General features: G+C 36.0%; 1 protein-coding gene across 1 annotated transcript; it reads right to left on the reverse strand.

Moving 5' to 3' along the window:
* Positions 1–5,132: 5,132 nt before the first annotated feature.
* On the reverse strand, positions 5,133–6,077 carry LOC145798155 (uncharacterized). The gene has a single exon (XM_082885642.1). It carries the CDS (start codon positions 6,075–6,077, stop codon positions 5,133–5,135), a length of 945 nt encoding a protein of 314 aa, XP_082741768.1.
* Between the last annotated feature and the right edge of the window lie 14,366 nt (positions 6,078–20,443).

The following is a 20,443-nucleotide window of genomic DNA, read 5'->3' on the forward strand; positions in this document are numbered from 1 at the left end:
AGTGTGTCTGAAAAACAAAGAAGAGTCAGAGGAACTAAGCTTGAAGCCTTGGCCAAGTAAAAATGAAGAAAATGTGAAATACCAAGCGCAAGGTGCCTGTTTAAGACCATGCAGAGCTTTCTGAAACCTGCAAATATGATGAGGAAAAGCTGAGTCAATAAAACCTTGGGACTGAACCATATAGACCTCTTCCTCAAGGGTACCATGCAAAAAAACATTAGATATGTCAAGCTGTTTAAGTGGCCATTGATGCTGAAGAACAAGACAGAGGAGAATTCGAATTGTTGGCTATTTGGCAACTAGGCTGAAGGTATATTGAAAATCCACACCCTCTTGTTGTAGATAGCCCTTACCCACTAATCGAGCCTTATATCTGGCAATGGTGCGATTAGAATTTTTCTTGATATGAAATACCTACTTACAACCAATGACAGTTTTGTGAGAGGGAAGAAGGACCAACTTCCAAGTGCCTTGTTTGTGAAGAGCAAGAAACTCCTCAGTCATAGCAGCAATCCAAAGAGAAGATTGCAAAGCTTGAGTAACATTAGTGGGCTCAGTAAGAGTAAGATCAAGAGAAGGAGTATGACTGAGATGATAGGCTTTAGATCTTGTGATCATATGATGAGTGTTAAGAGGAGGTAAAACAGCAGAAAAAGAGGGAACTGTAGGGACAGAGGAAATAGGTAAATGAATTTGAATAGAAGAAATGGGAATAGGAGATGAAGTAGACAGAGGTGGCTGAAAATAAGGAAAAGTAGGTGGAGAGGCATCAGGGGAAACAACAGTAGCAGGCTGAGCTACAGTAGTAGAGGTAGCATGCTAAATAGAGGGAGCAGGCTGAGCAGAGGCAGCAACAGGGTGAGCAGAAGCAATAGGCTGAACTATAGGCCTAGAAAGAAAAGAATGAGGCAAAGGAACAGAAGATGAAGGTTTAGAAATAGGAGATAGAACAGAAGTAGACTAGAAAAAAGACTGAACAACAGGTAAAGAAGAAGAATCAATCAACTGAAGGGAAAAAGGGAAACAGGTCTCATTGAAAAGAACATGTCTAGAAAGATAAACTTTCCCTGAAATAGGATCCAAACATCTGTAGCCTTTGGTAGTAGGATGATAACCCAAAAACACACAAGGAGTAGACCTAGGTTCTAGCTTGTAAGACACATAAGGCCTAAGCCAAGGAAAGCATTGGCATCCAAATACTTTGAGAAAATAATAATCAGGAATGGTATTAAATAAAGGTTAAAAAGGAGATTTGTGGTCAAGAGAAAGACAAGGCATCCTATTAATCAGAAAGACAGCAGTAGCCATAGCTTGAAACCAATATTTAAGGGGAAGAGAAGACTGATGAAGTAAGGTAATAGCAGTCTCAGTGATGTGTTGATGCTTCCTCTCAGCTATGCCATTTTGTTCTACTATATAAAGACATGTGAGGTGATAAACAATACCATGAGTGTTCAAGTAGTCATGCATTTTAGTATTGACAAATTCAGTCCCATTATCAGTCCTCAAGATTTTTAAAGAAGTAGAGAACTAATTCTCAACATAAGCCTTAAACACCATAAAAGTAGAAAACACATCACTCTTAGCATAAAGGGGATAGATCCAAGAATGTAAGGATCTAAAATTTTACCCTCCGCTCGAGCGGGGGAGTTGACGCTCGAGCGGACTTGTGAGGCTTCCAACATTTTTTTGCAAACGTTCCAAGATTCTGTGAGTTGTGAATTCCCGCTCGAGTGTAGAAGTGGTCGCTTGAGCGGACGACTTTGTTGGTCTGCGCGCGCTCGAGCGTAGAAAGTGACACTCGAGTGTGGAAAGTGAGATTGCCCTTGACATTTTGTTAGTGTATTTGGAACCTTCTTATTTTATTTTGAGGTGTTGATTGAGGTGGTAACATGATGGTAAAGTAAGATTGGACCAAAAACTTTAATTCGGATAATCATTCTACGATCAGCCATCACTCTTTTGCCCTTTTCTTTTTTCACACTTTGAATTTGGATATGAGACTAAAACCATTGGAAATCTTATTTCCGGAGCTTCAATTTGGACACAAGAACAACCTAAAACAGAGTCCAGATGAGAGAGTTATACCCGTTTGAAGTTTCCATATCTGAGCTGGAAGCGGGTACGCTCGAGCGTGGAAATCGACGCTCAAGCGAATCGCGCGAATTCAGCAAGTTTAAAATCACTTTTCTAAATCATTCTTTACATTTTCATCTCCCCTCTTCATTCCTCTCACCCAAGGTCCGAAAACCCTAGGGTTTTGATCCCAAATACTCACAATTCTTCTAAGTTTTGGCCAATATCACTCACCAAGAAGTGAAGAAGCTTGAAGATCATAATGTTCTACCAATTGGAATTTCGAAATTGTGGAGGAATCTCATCAAAGCTTGCTCCTTTGCTTGATTCTTGAGGTAGGGGTTCTAGTTCTCTTAAATACTTACACTAATAGATAGATTTGTGGTATTTTCATTATATAAATGCAAAATCTCCAATTTTGAGCATATAGTGTATATCATGAGAATTGGGGGTTTAGGGTTTGAGATGTTGGGGGTTCAATTGATGGGTTAATATGGTAGATTATGAACCTTAGGTGTATAATCAAAAGGAAAATTGGAATTAAAAGTAGTGGTTTAAGAAGTTTGAATTTTTGTTGAAAATCAATTTTTCTTGAAAACCCTAAGTTGATTCATTATGATAATTAATGATTTTGCCCAAATTGAAAGTAGAATCATGAAATTGGTAGGTTGAGTTATATATGTACAAGTTTAATTGGATTTTGGAGATGTTTCAAAATTATGTTAAAAATTAGCGATTGAACTCTTAATATGGACATTGTAAATCATGTTGTAAGGTGAAAGGAAGATTGGGGAAATGATTTATTAATGATATGGATGACATAAACTTAGTTGTGGAATGTTGAAATGAGACTCAAGAATTTATCTTGAATTATGTTGAATTGCAAATAATGTTGATGAACTAAGTGATGTTGACTTTTGTTGAATTATGTTGTGTTGAATAATGTTGAATTGAATGGTGTTGGACTATGATGAATTGTGTTTGAATTATGTGAATTGTATTGAGTTTGGATTGAGTTGTGTTGGGTTGTGTGGAGTTTGAGTTGTGTTGTGTTGGGTGCGTGGAGTTTGGGTTGAGTTGTGTCGGGTGGTGTTGTGTTGCTGCCCACGCGGGCAGTTGAAAAATGGTTTTTAAATATTGAGAAAAAGGTTTTTGGGGGCCCACGTCCCGCCGAATAGTAGCCGAAAAATGTGGGGGTGATTTTGGATTAAAGATGCCCAATTGCCCTGTCTAGGCTTATCGCTGGACGAATGTGGAAAAATATTTTTGGGTGTCCACACATTCCTGCCGTATAGTAGCCGGCGAAAGTGAAAAAATGATTTTTGGGTGTCCACACAGTCCTGCCGTATGGTAGCCTGCAAAAGTGAAAAAACTGATGGTTTTCGAAAATGTTTTGGGCGCCCATATCCCGCCGTATAGTAGCCGGCAAATGCAGGGATGGTTTTCAAAAGTGGAAAAATGGTTTTGGAAAAATATGATTTTTGGAAGAAAATGGCTTTTGAGAAAAAGGTTTTTGGGAGTTCACTTCCCGCCGTATAGTAACCGGTGAAAGGTGAAAAAGTGTTATGGATTGGGTGCCCGCTATTTCGCCGTAGTAAGTCGGCAAAAGATGGATTGTGTTGATATATGTGTTAAGTTGATGATGCTATTTGTGACTTGTGATGAATTTGTGAAATTGTAAGTTGATGTGTATATTGATATAAAGAGGAAACGTATATAAACATGGTTGCAATGTATGGAACCAAAAAAAATGGATAAGGGGATTATAGATTGGTAATGGTGAACTTAATGAATTAGTGGTGACAATAAAAGTAACTTACGAGCGTTGTTCTATAACTAAATGAAAGATTGAATGGAAAGGGGGTCTATTAATCTTGTATTATCTTGAATTGAAATTTCGAGAGTGTAAATAACGAAGTGATTTGGGTATAGAAGAATTGTTAATAAATTAAAAAGGGAACTTGAACTTGAATTTATAGAGTTCTAAATAAATATAATGAGTAAAATGGAAGAATGAAAGAAAAAGAGAAACATTAAAAATGGGAATTAAATAAGAAATATTTTGGGAATTGGTTAATAACTTTTAAATGATATAGTTTCTTAAATATGTTTGTTTCACATGGAACTATGGTTTTCCAAAGTTAACGGATGATTTTAATGGCTGAAGGTTTTCTTAAAAGTGTTTAAATAGTTTTTAAGAAAATGGTACTCTAGCTATGATAATTTGAAATTATAAAATGCCACCCTACTATATGGTATCACCCTGCATGCATGATCATTTTTATCTGTGTGTTTGCTATTGACTTAGAACTATGAGACTCCTACTGGGCATTAGTGCTCACCCCTATTTTTTTTTTTTTTTTTTATAGGAAGAAAGTGTGGAATCTGTGATTGAAGAGTTAAAAAGTCCAAGCGTCGTTTATATGTAATTTCATTGTAGATATAATGGATCTTGTATTTGTATTATATTTATTTGTAACATCTCAGTAGAAGATTGGCATGTATCATTGTTAGTATTGTATTCATAGAGAGAGAGAGAGAGAGAGGGAGAGAATATGTATCATTGTATTTCTATTACTCAAAGGTAATGGATGTTTGTTTTTTAAAAAAAAAAATGGACCTAAATTAAAGGCTTTGGTAATAATTTCGAGTAATAAAAATTTGGGGTGTGACAAAGAAAATCTGGTGAAATCATCAACAAACAACAAGTAGTACTTATAACCAGAGACAAAAGCAGTAAATGGTCCCCAAACATCACTATGAACAAGAGAAAATGGTTGTTTAGCAGTGGAGCTAGATAGTTTGAAAGGTGGCTTATGAATTTTGGCAACACTACATGGTGTACAAGAAAATTTAGTACAATCTTTATTCTTAAAACCAGGGGATATATGTTGAGTAATATGATGAAATTTCAGTGGTGAAGGATGGCCAAGCCTTTGATGCCAAATAGGGAAGGAAGCCTGTGAGGAAGTATGAGTAATATGAGCTGGATGAGATTGTGGAGAAGAGGAGGCAAAGTGAAAAAGACCATGCACAATAGGACCTTGGTGTAGAACTTATTTCGTAAGCTTGTCCTGAACAACAAAGGAATTAGCATCAATAGTAGCTGTACAATTATTATCCTTAGCTAATTGATGAACAGATAAGAGTTTGGAAGAAATGTAAGGAACATGTAGAAGATTGTTAAGCTGAAAAGAATATTGAGGAGTAGGCAACAGACCCTTACCAATGTATTGAATAAGAACATTTTGACCATTTCCAACTGTTACTTGATCATGTCCTTGGAATGGATGATAGAGATGAAAATTTCCAAGGTCATTGGTGATATGATTTGTGGCAGAAGAATCAATATACCAAGGTGTAGCAGAGGAATCTGTAGGAAAAGAAGTCTGATTCTGATTTGATAAAATTGGACTGGTAGTGACTAAATAAGCCTTAGATGGAGGCATGAAAGGAATAGAGAATGAAGAAGATTGAGATGGCTGATAGTTGGGATCCATATGAAACCAGCAGTCTAAAGCAATATGATTGAAGCCTCCACATATTTGGCAACCAGAAGTATTTGAAGAACTAGGACTAGTTCCTTCAAATCTTCCTCTATAAGATCGATTTGATCGGCCTCCTCTATATCGTCCACCTCGAAAACCACGAGAAGAATTTCTGCCTCTGTAACTAGACTGTGCAGAGGAATGAGTCCTTGAATACTGAGAATAAGGTTGAGAATTCTCAAAACTTTTAGGTGTAGAATAAGCAACTGTAGACTCATTGTGCAAAACAAGTTTGGTTTTGTTCTCTATATGGATGGCTTCAGAACATAGGAGAGAGCACAAATCCTCCATTGAAATAGACTTTACTCGAGCACGAATTGTAGTCTTGAGAGCATCATACTCATCAGGTAATCCAGTGAGAGTGATAAGTACAAGATCTTCATCAACAACAACTGAAGAAGCAAGTCGAAGCTGATTGGAAATCTCCTTAATCTTAGTCAAATATTCCTCCATCGTAGCACCTCTTTTTGTGGTTGATTGTAACTGAATTTTCAAGTGATGAATATGAGATCAAGATAATGAAGTGTATTTCTTCTCGAGAGCACTCCAGACTTGAAAGCAGTGTTGGTGATAAAGTACTGAAGAAAATACAGAAGGTGAGAGTGTTGATGAAACTCAGAAGATGAGCATCCATTGTCTTCCATTATAGAAATTCAGGATTTGATACAGTTGCTCCAGAGGAATCAAGAATATCAGATACAGGAAAAGGTACCAAACCAATAACGAAATCAAGAAGATCAGTTACTCTAAGAACATTCTGAAGTTGACTTCTCCAAATCAAAAAATTTGATGAATCAAGTTTAACAGTGACTAATGAATTAAAATTTGTAAGAAGAAGACTTAGATTTGATGGTATAGATTGAGAATTTGAAGAAGAAGATGAAATCACCATTGTTAGACCTTGCACGTTGAAGCTTGTAAAGTTGAATACTATTTTCACTGAATCAAACAAACTCTAACTGCTCTAACTTCTTTACAGTTGCATTACTATCTCTCTTATATCTATACAGTTCTTTCTCTCTCTCTTGTTGCTTCAGATCTCTTGGCTTCAGTTGTATAAGAGAACATATGTTCTGCTGTGGTTTAGGTAGCTTATCAGGAATTACAGTGATTGGAGTTTTACGTTTGAGAAAAATACACTAATTTTTTTTTTTTTTGTGCTACATTGGAGCGTTGCGTTTGGAAAAATTACACTAAAGAGCTTTTTTTTTTTAGTGTTACGTTATTACGTTTGAGAAAAGTACACCAACACGTTTTTTTAGTGTGTTACGTTATTGGAGTGTTACATTAGAGTGTTGAGTTTTTGTTCGTAACGAGAGATTTGTTCTAGAATGAGAGAAAATCCAAAACTTTTATAGTATAAATTGGCCAAATGTGTAATTTTATGTTTTGAGAAATCCACTTTTATCTCTAAAAAATTAAACCAAATATGTAAATGACTACCTTTTTATGTAATTTCTACTTTAATGGGACCTTTAGGTTCATAAGAAAAAATAGAGGACTAAACAGTTCACAAGATCACATTTTGAGATTTATTGATATTTCACCCTAAGAGCATCTCCAACGGTGACTCAAATTTTTCACCAAATTTGAGTAAAAAATGACCAATTTCACTAAATTGATACCACTCGCTTCAACGGTTCATCTTTCACCAAATCTATTCCGGGACAACCGGGTGGTCGACCGGCCGGTTGACCAGTTAGGCAAATTTTATTTTTTTTTTTTGCGAATTGTCTGAACTTTTTTTTGAACTTTCTGAACTTTTTCGGGACGATCGGGGTGGTCGACTGGTTGACCGATTAGGCAAATTATTATTATTATTATTTTTTTTAACGGTTTGAACTTTTTTTCCTGAACTGTTTGAATCTTTTACTGGTTGATCGGTTGGTCAACCGGCTGGTTGACCGGTGTACCTCTTTCAACGGTTAGTAACAGTGATTTGGTAAAATCTGTGTCTCGTTCTCAGTTTGATACCTTTTTTTTGCTGAAATCTCATTTTGATATCAATCTGGTGCAACGGTTGGAGCTTGAAAAAGTAGGTTTTTCATCAAAATTTGAATTTGATGCTGGGTTTGGTTCACCGTTGGAGATGGTCTAAGTTTATCAAATTAATCCAAAATTAATTGATTAATTTTTAGGCCTTATCACTGAAAGGGCAATTACAAAAGAGGCATGTCATAGTAATCAAGATTAAGTAAGACATAAGATTTCTATTGATAGAAGTGATTTCCTAATCATATGAAACAAATAACATTTCCTATTGATTTTGTCACGTTTCAATTTTTTAAGAGTTAATTAGGCAGAAAATTAATTAATTCATGCTGGACCATGGGATGCTGTGACTAAGTCACAACAGTTATCTGTGATGTCTCGGTGGAAGCTTTTTTTGAGTCTTTTTTGATAATCTGAACCATTCATATTATATGATTTATTGAATAGATCATCTATACAAAAAATCAAATTGATTGAAAATCTATAACTTTATATCAAGAAGATATTTTTTAAAAATAAAAAATAAACGGTTAACATAATCTTGATAATTTTTGTAAAACAATTTCAATCTGATCACGGGATTACAGATTTCTGATTAACTTGATTTTTTGTATGAATGATTTATTCAACGAACCTTATAATATGAATAGTTCGGATTATCAAAAAAAAATCTTAGAAAAGTAGCGCCAAAACACCATAAATCCTTGCTGTAAACTAGTCACAACAGGATTCCGAATCCTGATTATTAATTAAAAACTCATATTTTATTCACGGAAATCATTCTCAAACTGTTCATTCATTGTTCCTTTCCAAAATATTAAAACCAAATCTTTCCTAACAATGATATGTAATAGACAAGATGAGTTGAGATCTCAAACCAATCAAGCTACGAATATGAACTCATTTATTACTATTTTTTGGCGTAAGAGAAGTGTGCTAGAATAAAATTCATAAATGAATTAAAAATTAAATACAATTAAACTAAAAAAGTAGTATGAAAGAAAAATATAATATCAGTTTTGCAATGATATAAAATGGTGAAAAAAACAAGAAATACAACAATTCTCGTAAAATAATATAAAATAACATAGTTTATTGAATATATAAAATATGATATGTGAGCGTCTGACAGATAGGCATTGACTGTCTTAAAACTGTAGTTCATCCCATGTGAAGGTACAGATAAATTGTAACAATTTCAAAATAAAATGTAATTTGATTAAGTAATTATCGATATTCAATTAATGTGATATTTTTACAAAAATAATGTACTTGATGAACTCTACATATTAAATGATTTAAATTATTAAAATGAATATAGAATCAGGTATTGAAACCCAACAAAACGGTCTACTCCGTTTTCGAATGAGGGAGAAGCTATTCCCTTGTAGGATAATGATGGCTAAAAAACTGAGTTAGATAAAAGATAAGAAAAATATTTGGTGGCCACAAATTCTGTGGCTCAAATGGTCTGAAACTGTATTTTGGCTTGTTTTGCACCCAAAACGACGTCGTTTTGCACCCAAAACGACGTCGTTTTGGTAGTTTCGGACCATTTGAACCACAAAATTTGTGGTCCCCTAGCATTACTAGTTTCATTAAAATATCCAAACTAAGCCGTTGCTACAACTTTTTTTTTATTCTAATGGATTATTTTAAAAGAAATGTTATATGTCATTGATTTTTAAGCATCATTATATATTATTGTCTACATGGATATTTATGATTTGTTTTCTTTGAGATAAATATTAAAAAAATTAATAAAATCAAATAATACAATACGACCTTTCTCTTATTATAAAACCTAGTTGTCTGGTTTTACAAATCATCTTGTGAATAAGTTAACAAGGCTAAGAACTAGAAGGAATAAAAACAAAAATGGGAATGAAGTCCTTTAGGTGTGGGGCTCAATAGTTTGGTTTGTTTTTTTAATTGTCTTTTAAAATATAAAATCGTGAGGTTAAGAGGTTGATTGTAAGAATGCGAGTAATAGTAGTAGGAGAGTGAGTCTTTACTCTTTGAATCTCTCTCAATGCGTTTTATTTCCTTGTACCTTTAAATTTCATGCTTTTAATGAAATTTTTCTTTGTCGATCAAAAAAAAAAACTGGGAATGAAGATTATTGGGCTGATGTTGTTGCTCCTCTTGATTTCTCGTATATCTCTCCCTCTCCCTCCCTAAATACATTTCTTAACTATTCTACATCACGTTTTTTTTTTAGGTTATTGAGATGGTTCACTAAATACTTTTTTGTTTTTTTTTTTTTTTTTTTTGGGGGTGTTTGGAATATGCAGAACGAGAGACCACTGAAGCAAATATATGCTACCAATATAGCAAAATGTTCAGATGACTGTGCATGGAAAAGCCTAGTTGTGATTTCATCTGCAAGGTTCAGTTGTACGCAGGTGGTGAATGCACACCAACTACACCATCAATGTGCAAGTGCAATAATAATGAATAATGCTTGGGACCCCTTTTGGGGGTCACCCCCTCACCCCCCTTTGCCACGTGGCAGGGGGTGATTGGAGGAGCAGGAAAAAAAAGAAAAAGAAAAAGAAAAGGTAACCAATGAGAGAGAGAGGGGGTCAAAGGGGTAGGGGAAAAAGGGGAATGAATCATTACTCAATAATAATTGTTAGTAAAATAAACACCATGGTAGACTGATTACTCAACATAAATAATATAGTATAGGATCATACTGTTCTATCTATAGTATACATGTGAAAGTCAAATTGTGTCTACCTCTTGTTACCGTTTCAATATATAGGATTGGCAATATGCCCTGCTAATCTTCTTCATAATAATAATAATAATAAATGAGGGTTAAATATGCAAAGCTCTCCAAAATATGCATCTTGTGTCATTTTGATTATTGATATTTTAAACAGGGGGACTCTAAAAATTTTCATGGATAGGGTCATTCACAAACAATATTTTATCATATCTATGAATAAATAAAAATTTAATTTACCTAGTGCTAACACTAAGTTTTCATTGACCACAAACAACAAACTAAATTAAATATTCAAGTCATAAATAAAGATTACTTTTTAATATATTCATTCTATTTCATACTATTGTTTTGACAATTTAATTTGACGAGATTTTATATTTTAAAAATATTGAATGATACCAATAGTATCAAATACATCATTTTTAATAAGGGATTTTTTTTTTTTTTAAAGTCTCTGGTATTAAGATTTTATAGTGTAAAGAACACCGAATATTTTCATAATGTCTAAGGTCTCTCAATTTGATCCAGAGAAATTCCATCCAGAGAATTTCTCTGGACTTCCCAGAGAATTTCTCTCAAGAGAAATTCCCATCTAGAGAAATTTCTCTCCAGAATTTCTCTGGACCTCTGAATGTGAACGTGGTAAGAATGCAAGCATCAAATAACACTAATTTGCTTCTATTTCCCTTAACAACAACAGGTTTAACTATTGTATCAACATCAAGGATACTTCTGCAGACATGTTTGTGCACTTCATCCTATCATGTTTTCTCTTTTCAACATCATTTCTTAAAGCAAAGTATATTTATGCATGATTTGCAGCTGGAGAAATATTTTTCAACAGGGAACATTGATATTATTTTGTGGAAGTTTGAGATCACCAAATACTACCGCATTGTCATTGATGCTCCTGGCCATCGTGATTTCATCAACTCCACCACTGATAGTTTTGAAGCCGGTATTTCCAAGGATGGTTAGAGGCTTGAGCAGCATGCTTTGCTTGCCTTCACTCTTGGTGTCAAGCAAATTATAGGAATTTCTCTGGCCTTTTCCAGAGAAATTCTCTCCAAAGAAATTCTTGAATTTCTTTGGATGAGAATTTCTCTGGAGAGAATAAGAGATGAAATCGAACTGCTTGAAGATTAGTGAGATGGCGTAGAGATCAAGTAGCGAGAGAGAGATAGAGAGAGATGAACTGGAGCTGTGAGGAACTCATATTCATCTTCTCTGTATATTGGATGAGTCACATTATCTAAAACCGAATCTCCTTTGAAGAGGGGTTCAAACCAGAGAAAATTACACATCACAGAGAAAATTAAACATGGCAGAGAATTTCTCTCCAAAGAAATTCTAGGAAGGTCAGAGAAATTTTGGATTCAAATCTAGAGATTTTCTCTGGATTTTCAGAGAATTTCTCTGGCTTTTCTCTGAATTTTCTTTGGATTTCAGGTGAACTATAAAACATAAAGTTTGTTTGGTTGCCAAGAAAAATAAGCGAAAAATAATTTCGATCCACAGAATACTATGCTAATTGATGATAAGTACCAAGTTAAACCACATCTTTTCCCCTTTTCAAGCACAGTATTGTATCTTCATCATCTTAGAGAAATTCCCAGACAAGCATTTCCGAGATTCTCTCACCCAGAGAATTTCTCTGGACTCCACAATCCAGAGAAAATTCCCAGACAAATATTTCCAGAGAAATTCTCTCAACCCAAAGAATTTCTCTAGACTCCACAACCCAGAGAAAATCCCAGACAAACCTTTCCATATTGCCAGCACTTGTATTTGAACCCACAGTTGGAAGGCCATGGGAAAAAGATCAAAAGGATTTACATTGCGTGTCCACTAGAAGACACTGTTGGTTGTGGAGAAAAGCAAAACCATTCACACTTCGCTGAGCCTGATCCATCTTATCGATCACCACATTATCTTCACATATTCATGATATATACACAATTATATATATATATATATTATTCCTGTAATTCATCAATCTCAAAGACCATTTTTGTGAAATTGATTCAATTTTCAGTGTTATGCTCCAACTTTGCTTCGAAATTTTCGCGAATTTCGTCCAGGTAAGGGACAATTTCTGTACTTATTTACATACACATAGGTATATATGTTGGAAGGTCGGTGAAGACGGTGTTGATTGGCGAGCTAGAATGGTGTCGATGTGAGCCAACAGCGACTTGGGTCGCGCTGTCGATGTGTTCGGAGTTGCTGCGATGGGCGGTGTGCAAACCATGGTGATCCCCGGCAGCGGTGGGAGATAGACGAAGCACTGGTTTGATGTAGAAGAGAGAGAAAGAGAGAGAGAGAGAGGGCAGAGAGTGAGAAGAGACAAAGAGTCAAATTTCTCTGATATATGTTTAGGGACCGTAGACATCCAAAAATAATTTTGTGGATCTCTTCTATTACTAAAAATGGGAGAGGGACCTTAGACTAATTTTCCCTTCTTAATATATGTGACCAAGTAATCATTTAAACAATATTTATAAATTCTTGAAGTTTTGAACTCAAGAAGAAAAATCCTTCACGTGTGCCACCAACCCACCATATTTCATTTGCCTTTGTTGCTTTGCAGAGTTAATTATTATTATTTTTTTGTTATTCTATGTGATTATCGATGTCGAGAGAGATTGAGCAGAATAGAAAATAAACCTAATTGATGATGTAAAACATGAGTTGAATATAATTAGATGGATCACTAATTTTTTAATGGGATTAAACATTGCCTAATTTAAATTGTCCTATAATTTTTTTTTTTTTTTAAAAGTCTGCAACAGTTTGATAGTGTCATGTGACACTATCAAGCCATAAATTGCGTTGCCTCTAATTTTAAATGTGCTAAATTAATTCCTAACTTGTTAAGTTACTAAATAGTCCCTACCACTACAGGAAAAGGTACCTATTGCAACATTTCTTTTATGGCATTTATGAAAAATGCCATTAAAGATTAGTTAAATACAATGTTTTCAAAATGTTGTATCTGATCTCAGTAAAACGACATCGTTTGGGTCAATTAGTTGACACCGTTCAATACTCCGTTCCTTTCAAAACGTCTCTCACTCTGAGTCTCACTCTGTAACAACCCTCATACTGTTTACTGATTAAGGACTGATTGATTACCGATAATTACCGATTACTGCTAAACGGAACTGATAACTGACTGATAATTGAACTGAGTAAGGTACTGAACTGACTGATTGAAATTGGAATCTGAATTAACTGAGTATATGTTACTTAATTGCATTCTATCTGTTTGATTGTCTGATTATCTGTTCATGTTTATATGTTTAAACTGCTAATTGAAGGCCTTATCGGCGGCCGAACTAGAAACCGATTGATGTTCCGTGACCCTCATATTTAATGTGATTTTATAGTATAATTATCTGAAAATTGATTAGGTATGATTGAATTAGATTAAATAAGCTAATTAAAGAGTTAAGCTTAATTACCATTTTGCCACCCTTAGTGGCCCACTCAATACACACACTTGAGCCTTATGTACACACTTGAAGAACATTTTGCTCAGCCATTTTGAGCACATCACCGACCTTGAGGGAGAGAGGGAGAGAATAGAATTATTCTTGGGGGTTTGGCTTAGTCAACTTGAAGAATTGAAGGTTGATTACTAATTTGAGCTCCCTCACCTCTAATTCTACACCCAAGGTAGATCATTCATCATCTTAATGGTGTTCTTGAGTTCATTCTTGCACAATTCATGTTAATTTGTAGAGCTAAGCCATGATTTGGTTCATTAATGATGGATTGAAGACCATTTCTTGCATGCATGTTGGTATTGTTGCATTTTGAAGTTGATTACATGGACATTGGTACATGCATGCTCATATTGTTGTTATAGACCATGTTTTCATCTGGTTTTGGAAAGAAATGAGCTCATTTGAGCAAGCCTTGGAGCTTCAATTTGGTTTAAAACTCATTCCTGCATGTTTGAATGTTGTTCTTGAAAATGGGTTTGAATGTGGTTTTATTTGACTCACCTTTGGGGCTTGAATTCATAAATTGAGCTTTGAAACTTGTTATACGTTGAATTTAATGATGTTTTCCAGAATTTGGGCCCAAGAGGTCGAGTTTGGAGTGGTTGAATGCTTGGTTTGAGCTTGGGAGGCAGATCTGGAAATTCCAGATTTGGCTTCCTCGCTCGAGCGAAGGATTCCCCGCTCGAGCGAGAACCTTTGTCCAGGGCTCCGCTCGAGCGACCATCGAGCGTTGATCGCGCGTAAAATTTCAGCATCCAGTACTTTTACTGTTTTGCAGACCGCTCGAGCGAAGGATTCCTCGCTCGAGCGAATCCTTTGATTTTGGACTTACGCTCGAGCGTAGAAAGTCTCGCTCGAGCGAGGCTCTTATTTTCAGCAAAGTTTGCAAAATGTTTTCTAAGTGTATTTTTGCATCCTCATTCCATCCTAGGCATTCTTAGGCCTAGTTTAAGACATCTTAATGAGGATATCGATGTAGAACACACCAAGGCAAATTAGGGATTAAGTTATAAGATTTCCCAACTGTGTAGCTTAGTGTGTTCAACCTGTGAACTGTGTAGGGTTGGCAACTGGGGAGGCACGCTCTAGCATACTGTAGCCCAGAACTCTGTGAGTAACAATTGTGTAAAGATATGTTCAACTGATTATCTTTCGAATACTAAACTGAACTGTTTACTGAACTGGTATTATTTACTGAATGAATGTATGTCCTTTATTTCTGAACTGTACTGTGGCATCCTTAGTACTTACTGGTTACTGTTACTGTTACTGCGACAGAATTCTCTGTCGGTTCCCTCGTGGAACCACTACTGTTTACTGACTGATGGCCATCATTACTGTTCGGTCTTTTAAGACCTACTGTTACTGTTATGCTAATGGATGTACCACATATGACTGTTTACTGTACTGAACAACTGAATGACTGATTGAAATGAACTGTTTTCATACTGTAAGGACATTCATTCTCAACCCCTTTACATATTGTGTTATTCACTGGGCTTTAGCTCACTGCTCATATATATATGTAGGTGTACAGGCACCAGACCGCAGCTAGAGGCGTCAGGGTTACTCCAATTTTGTCAAGCCAGCCTTTGTGCCTCACTGCGAGGTTCCGAGTTGCCATGCTATGGCTTGGGGGTGTTTTGTTGGTTTTCCCCCGCCTGTCTTCTGTCTTCTGTACTGTCTAACTGTTTTGTATAGCCTGACTGTTTACGGTACTGTTATACAGGGATTAGGTCCCTGTACTGTATGACTGTAAATTTTGTATAGACCGTACTGTTTTGTACAGACGGAATGTTTTCTGTACTGTTCTATAGGGTTGAGTCCCTAGTTTGAATGGATGTAAATATTGTACTTACTGTTCTGTACTGTTTATGTATAAATGTATGAAAAATCTTTTTGGCATACAGACTGTCACAGCTCATTGGACATTGTTTATTTACTGTTTTGGCTTCCGCCAGGCCCTGTACTCTGTTTTACTGTATTACTGTCCTGCAGGCCTTCGGTAATCTCGGATTACTGGCCGGTTACGGTGCTAAACCCATAGGGCCGGGTTTGGGTCGTGACACACTCTCACTCTTCCACAACTCAAACTCTCTCTCGCTCAAAAACCCATTCGATTTGAAGCTCAAAAACCCTCACTTACTAATTTGAAGCTCTCACTCTCGCTCGATTTCAAACACTCTCGATCAATTTCAGATCTATCGATTTCAGAACTTGTTGCAGATTTTGAAGGTCACCAGATTTTGTGAGTTTCGATTTTGGTCCTTTGGTTCTCCTCTCGTTTAGGCCCCCCCACCTCCCTCTTCCCCTCCCCCTCCCCCCCTTCCTTTTTTTTGAAGATCTGTAAGTTTGTTGCTGCTCTGTTTTATTACAGATCTCGCTCAATCAGTTGCTTCTTTTTGTTGCAGAACTCAAATCTGTAATTTTTTATTATATATGCATTTGTTTTGTGTGAACTTAGATCTCTGATTTTTCATTGTTTTGAGTTCATTGTTTTGGATTTGGTAGATGTATCTCACCTCTCTCTCACGCATACACATCAAGCTGTTAATGTTTCTTTTTAATCTACTCAATCCTCTTTAAATTTGTTTTCATTTACATTTCTTCTGATAATTACCCCAATTATAAGTCTAGGTTGTGCTGTTGCTGCTTTATTTTTATCTGGATTCATAATTACCCCAGATTTCAATAGGTGTTACTTTTGGATTGGCTTGTGTTTGTATGTGAATCTAAATTGTTCAAAATGCAAGGTTAGCTGAAACCTTCTTCCTTACAGTTTGACTTGTATTTGGAGAATAAATGTAACATAGAACTGATGTGAGAGGATAGAATGTATTTCAGAGATTAGAGGATTACTAGTAACAGTTTGAAATAATGCAGAAAAAATAGTCAGAGGTTGTTCTCCACATTTGTCTTGCCTGATGTGTACAATAACCATGTATAAATTTCATTATAGCTCACATAGAACCACCATTGTAAAAATTCTTATGTAGAAAAGAATTGACAAAGGTGGCTCCCAGGAGTTTCCAGTAGAGTAATTTAGTTTCGGTTGCATTCAGATTGATTTCATGATTGTATGCTTTGCATTGAGTTGGGTCTTGGTTTTAATTCAACTTCGTGGGTGTATGCTTCAATTGTAAGATGGAGGATTTGTTAGATTATGTGTCTTAATGCATTTTTGTTCTTCAATTAGCAAGGCCAAGGCTAGCCAGGTGCCTGTATTTTATTTTCAAGAAATAATAAGAGGTTTCTTCATCTTGATTTAGTGAATATGTAAGGCTAAATTGTATCTGAAACATTTGTAGTGTATGTATACATGAAAAGGAAACCTATGTTTGACGTTTAGGCAAGCTTGTTTGTTAGGTTTTATTTCTTGGCAATCTCGTTTGACAAAATTCCTTTGAGTTGTAATTTTATTCGCATTTTTATTTCAGTGAGGTTATGAGTTGTTAGATGCGAATCCAACCCGAATCAATCCTTTTAGAGAAGTTTGTGATGCTAATGCTTTCAAGATTTCCACTTCGTTAATTATGACAGGGATCGAGCTGCTCGGCCAGCTCGCGGGGGTCCAGGGGGCAGCGCCCCTTGGCGGGTCCGGGGCAGTGCCACGGCGAGGTCAAAAGGCAGCGCCCCCGAAGCAAAATGCAAAAATACATTCCAAGTTGCCTGTCCGCTCGAACGGACTTTACCCCACTCGAGCGGAGAATCCCTGGTTCCAGCAATTTTGGTCGCCTGTAAAAGTATTGAGATGTGTGACTTCACGCTCGAGCGGGTTCTCTAGCGCTTGAGCGGACCTCTGTTTTGTCACGCGCATATTTTGCTGAAGCCGCTCGAGCGGGCTGTTGGGCGCTCGAGTGGAGATCGCGGGACAGATTCTATAAATTCACGTGTTGGGTCAGATTTTAGGATTACTACTCCAGATCTTCTTTTTGGGTTCTAGGGTTTATATCTGGGGATACTTTGTGAGTTTTCTTTGATGTTTTGATTGAGTATTCAACTCATGTTTTAAAGAGTATACATCAAAGGTTTTATTTGTTCTACAAAAGAGAGAGTTGTTCTTCGGTGGATTTTGAAGAATTCGAGCCTGAAGCTTTGGTGGATTCTGGGGTGGCTCATCGTAAAGACAATTCCTAGGTGAAGACGGGTTGGAAGAGGCACATAGAGGTTGGTTCAATTAGGCGTGGATTCGCTAGGTAATTGAGAGTATACCTGTGTAATTCCTTTAAATCTTCTTAGTGGATTGTTTTGTGGCTGTTGCCCGTGGTTTTTTAATCACAATTGGAGGTGTCCAATTGTGGTTTTTTCCACGTTAAAATCGTTGTGTTGATTTGTCTTTATTGTTTGATTGGGATTGTTATATATGCTTAAAATTGTTACATAATCACAAATCAATATCTAGGGGATTTCTAGATTTTTCATTATTAATTTGTGTTTAAGTTTGGTTGTCCAAGGCATGTACACCTGACCTGATCTATGTTTAGGCCAAAACAATCTATATTTAGGTTTTTGAATTGATGATAAATTGGTGATTGCGGGGACATGATTTGGACATAAGATGATTAATTGGTGATTACGGAGACATGATTTGGATTAATTGGTAATTGTAGGGACATGATTTGGATTTAGGTTTTTGAATGATTAGTTGATTAATTGGTGATTGCGGGGACATGATTTATATTTAGGTTTTTGAATTGATAGTGATATGCCTGTATAGTTCACTACTTGCCTTGTAAAAACAAATATTGTAGGAATTTTGTATCAATTATGCATATTTCATCTCTAGCCTTGGCATTTTTCATATTGATTCTTTCTTGATATATGTGATGGAGTTGATTTTTTTACTTGTACTAAGGGACATAGATTGATTTTTTTAGTGCGCACCTAGTCATCTTTGATAAAGATCTATATAATAATCTATCAAGAGCATTGTAGAAACTTTTAGTTTCTTCATTAATATGCTTCATGCTAGAAATGCTTTTAGTATGCTTGATAGTTCTGATTCAAATTGTACCACAGGGATGCAAAAATTTGATAATTGTTAATTTAGAAAATAATTATTCATGCATGCATAAATAGCCGTAGACCCGTCCAAGAATCTTCATTAGAGATACCTAGTTATCTTTGATGAAGCTCTTCTTGGATTGTCTAGTTTGGAAAGTTCAGGAGCACAAGTCTATGTTGTAATTAGTAGTTCTACTGCTTAAATGTAGTCTATCTCGTAGAGATTTCGTGTAGTAGCTCCTCATGTTCTTTGGGTGCATACTAGACAAGGTGTAGCAGTACACCTAGTCTATGTCGTGTACTTGGAGAACTATAGAGAGATGTTGAAATTTCGTTAGAGATGGATAGAGCGGTATGAGCTACTTTTTACAATATAGACTGTGCATTCCTAAATAAGAAAGTAGGATGAACCAATCTATTAGAGAAGAGTTAGAGGTGACTGGTGTCATATCGCATGCATTATAAGGTACTTAATTGAGGTTAAGAATAATTAAAATGAAAAGATAATTTTGAACTTTATTGATTTGGCAGTGACATTTGTAGTGTAAGACGAAGACAAATGGATTAAAGTTGGATAAATCAGCATAGGTTATTCTGGAAGGGGTTATGGAATTTGTTAAACTTGCATGCCAAAATAATCCTCTATCAAATGAAGTTACATGCCCATGTAAACGGTGTCGGAATGTCAAACTAGTAGAGAAAGACCTTTTGGGAGAACATTTAATGGTCAATGGGTTTCTTCCAAGCTGCACAAGATGGATTTTTCACGGGGAAGATTTATCAGCGTCTATGCCACTGAATGAGAATATCAGTGATTCGAATGATGGCGATGAAGTCAATGAAATGATATACGAGAGGTTTGGACTTCCTCCACCAAGCTTGGTTCATCTTGCTAGTAATGAGACAGGAAGTTCTAACATCAAACTAGGCCCGAATAAGAAAATTGAAAGATTTTTCAGTTTATTGAAGGAGGCCAAAAGAGAGTTGTATCCAGAGTGTCACAAGTTTTCAATGCTCTCATTTGTTGTTTGATTATTGCATGTCCAGTGCCTTAGTGGATGGAGCAACAAGTCTTCCATGATGTTGCTTGAACTTTTGAAGGATGCATTCCCAAAAGGTGAGACTTTGCCAAAGTCGTTCTATGTAACGAGGGTACTCCTTAGGGAACTGGGCCTCGATTATCATAAGGTACATGCATGCCCAAAAGATTACTCACTGTATTGGAATGAGACATCTAGTAGGGATGATTGCATAGTGTGTTAGACGCCTAGATACAAACAGTTTGAGGGTGAGAATAATGATTATAAAAAGAAGCAACAAAGAATTCTCTAGAAGATTGTGAGATACTTTCCTTTGATTCCAAGGCTTCAAAGATTGTTCATGTCATCCAAAACTGCTTCATTAATGAGATGGCATGCAAAGGGCCAAATTGATGACGACAAAATGAGACATCTCGCTGACTCTCCTGTCTAGAAATATTTTGATACTTTCTATCCGAAGTTTGCGAGTGAGCCTCGCATTATTAGACTGGGTTTAGCAGCGGATGGATTTAATCCATTCAAGGCAATGAATGTTGTTCA

The sequence above is a fragment of the Camellia sinensis genome, chromosome 8 (assembly GCF_055761805.1).
Source record: "Camellia sinensis isolate YWXY chromosome 8, ASM5576180v1, whole genome shotgun sequence".
In the NCBI taxonomy this organism is placed as follows: Eukaryota; Viridiplantae; Streptophyta; class Magnoliopsida; order Ericales; family Theaceae; genus Camellia; species Camellia sinensis.

What these genes read in the sequence shown, in the direction of transcription:
- LOC145798155 (XM_082885642.1), bottom strand. Translation starts at nt 6,077, where the DNA reads ATGGAGGAATATTTGACTAAGATTAAGGAGATTTCCAATCAGCTTCGA.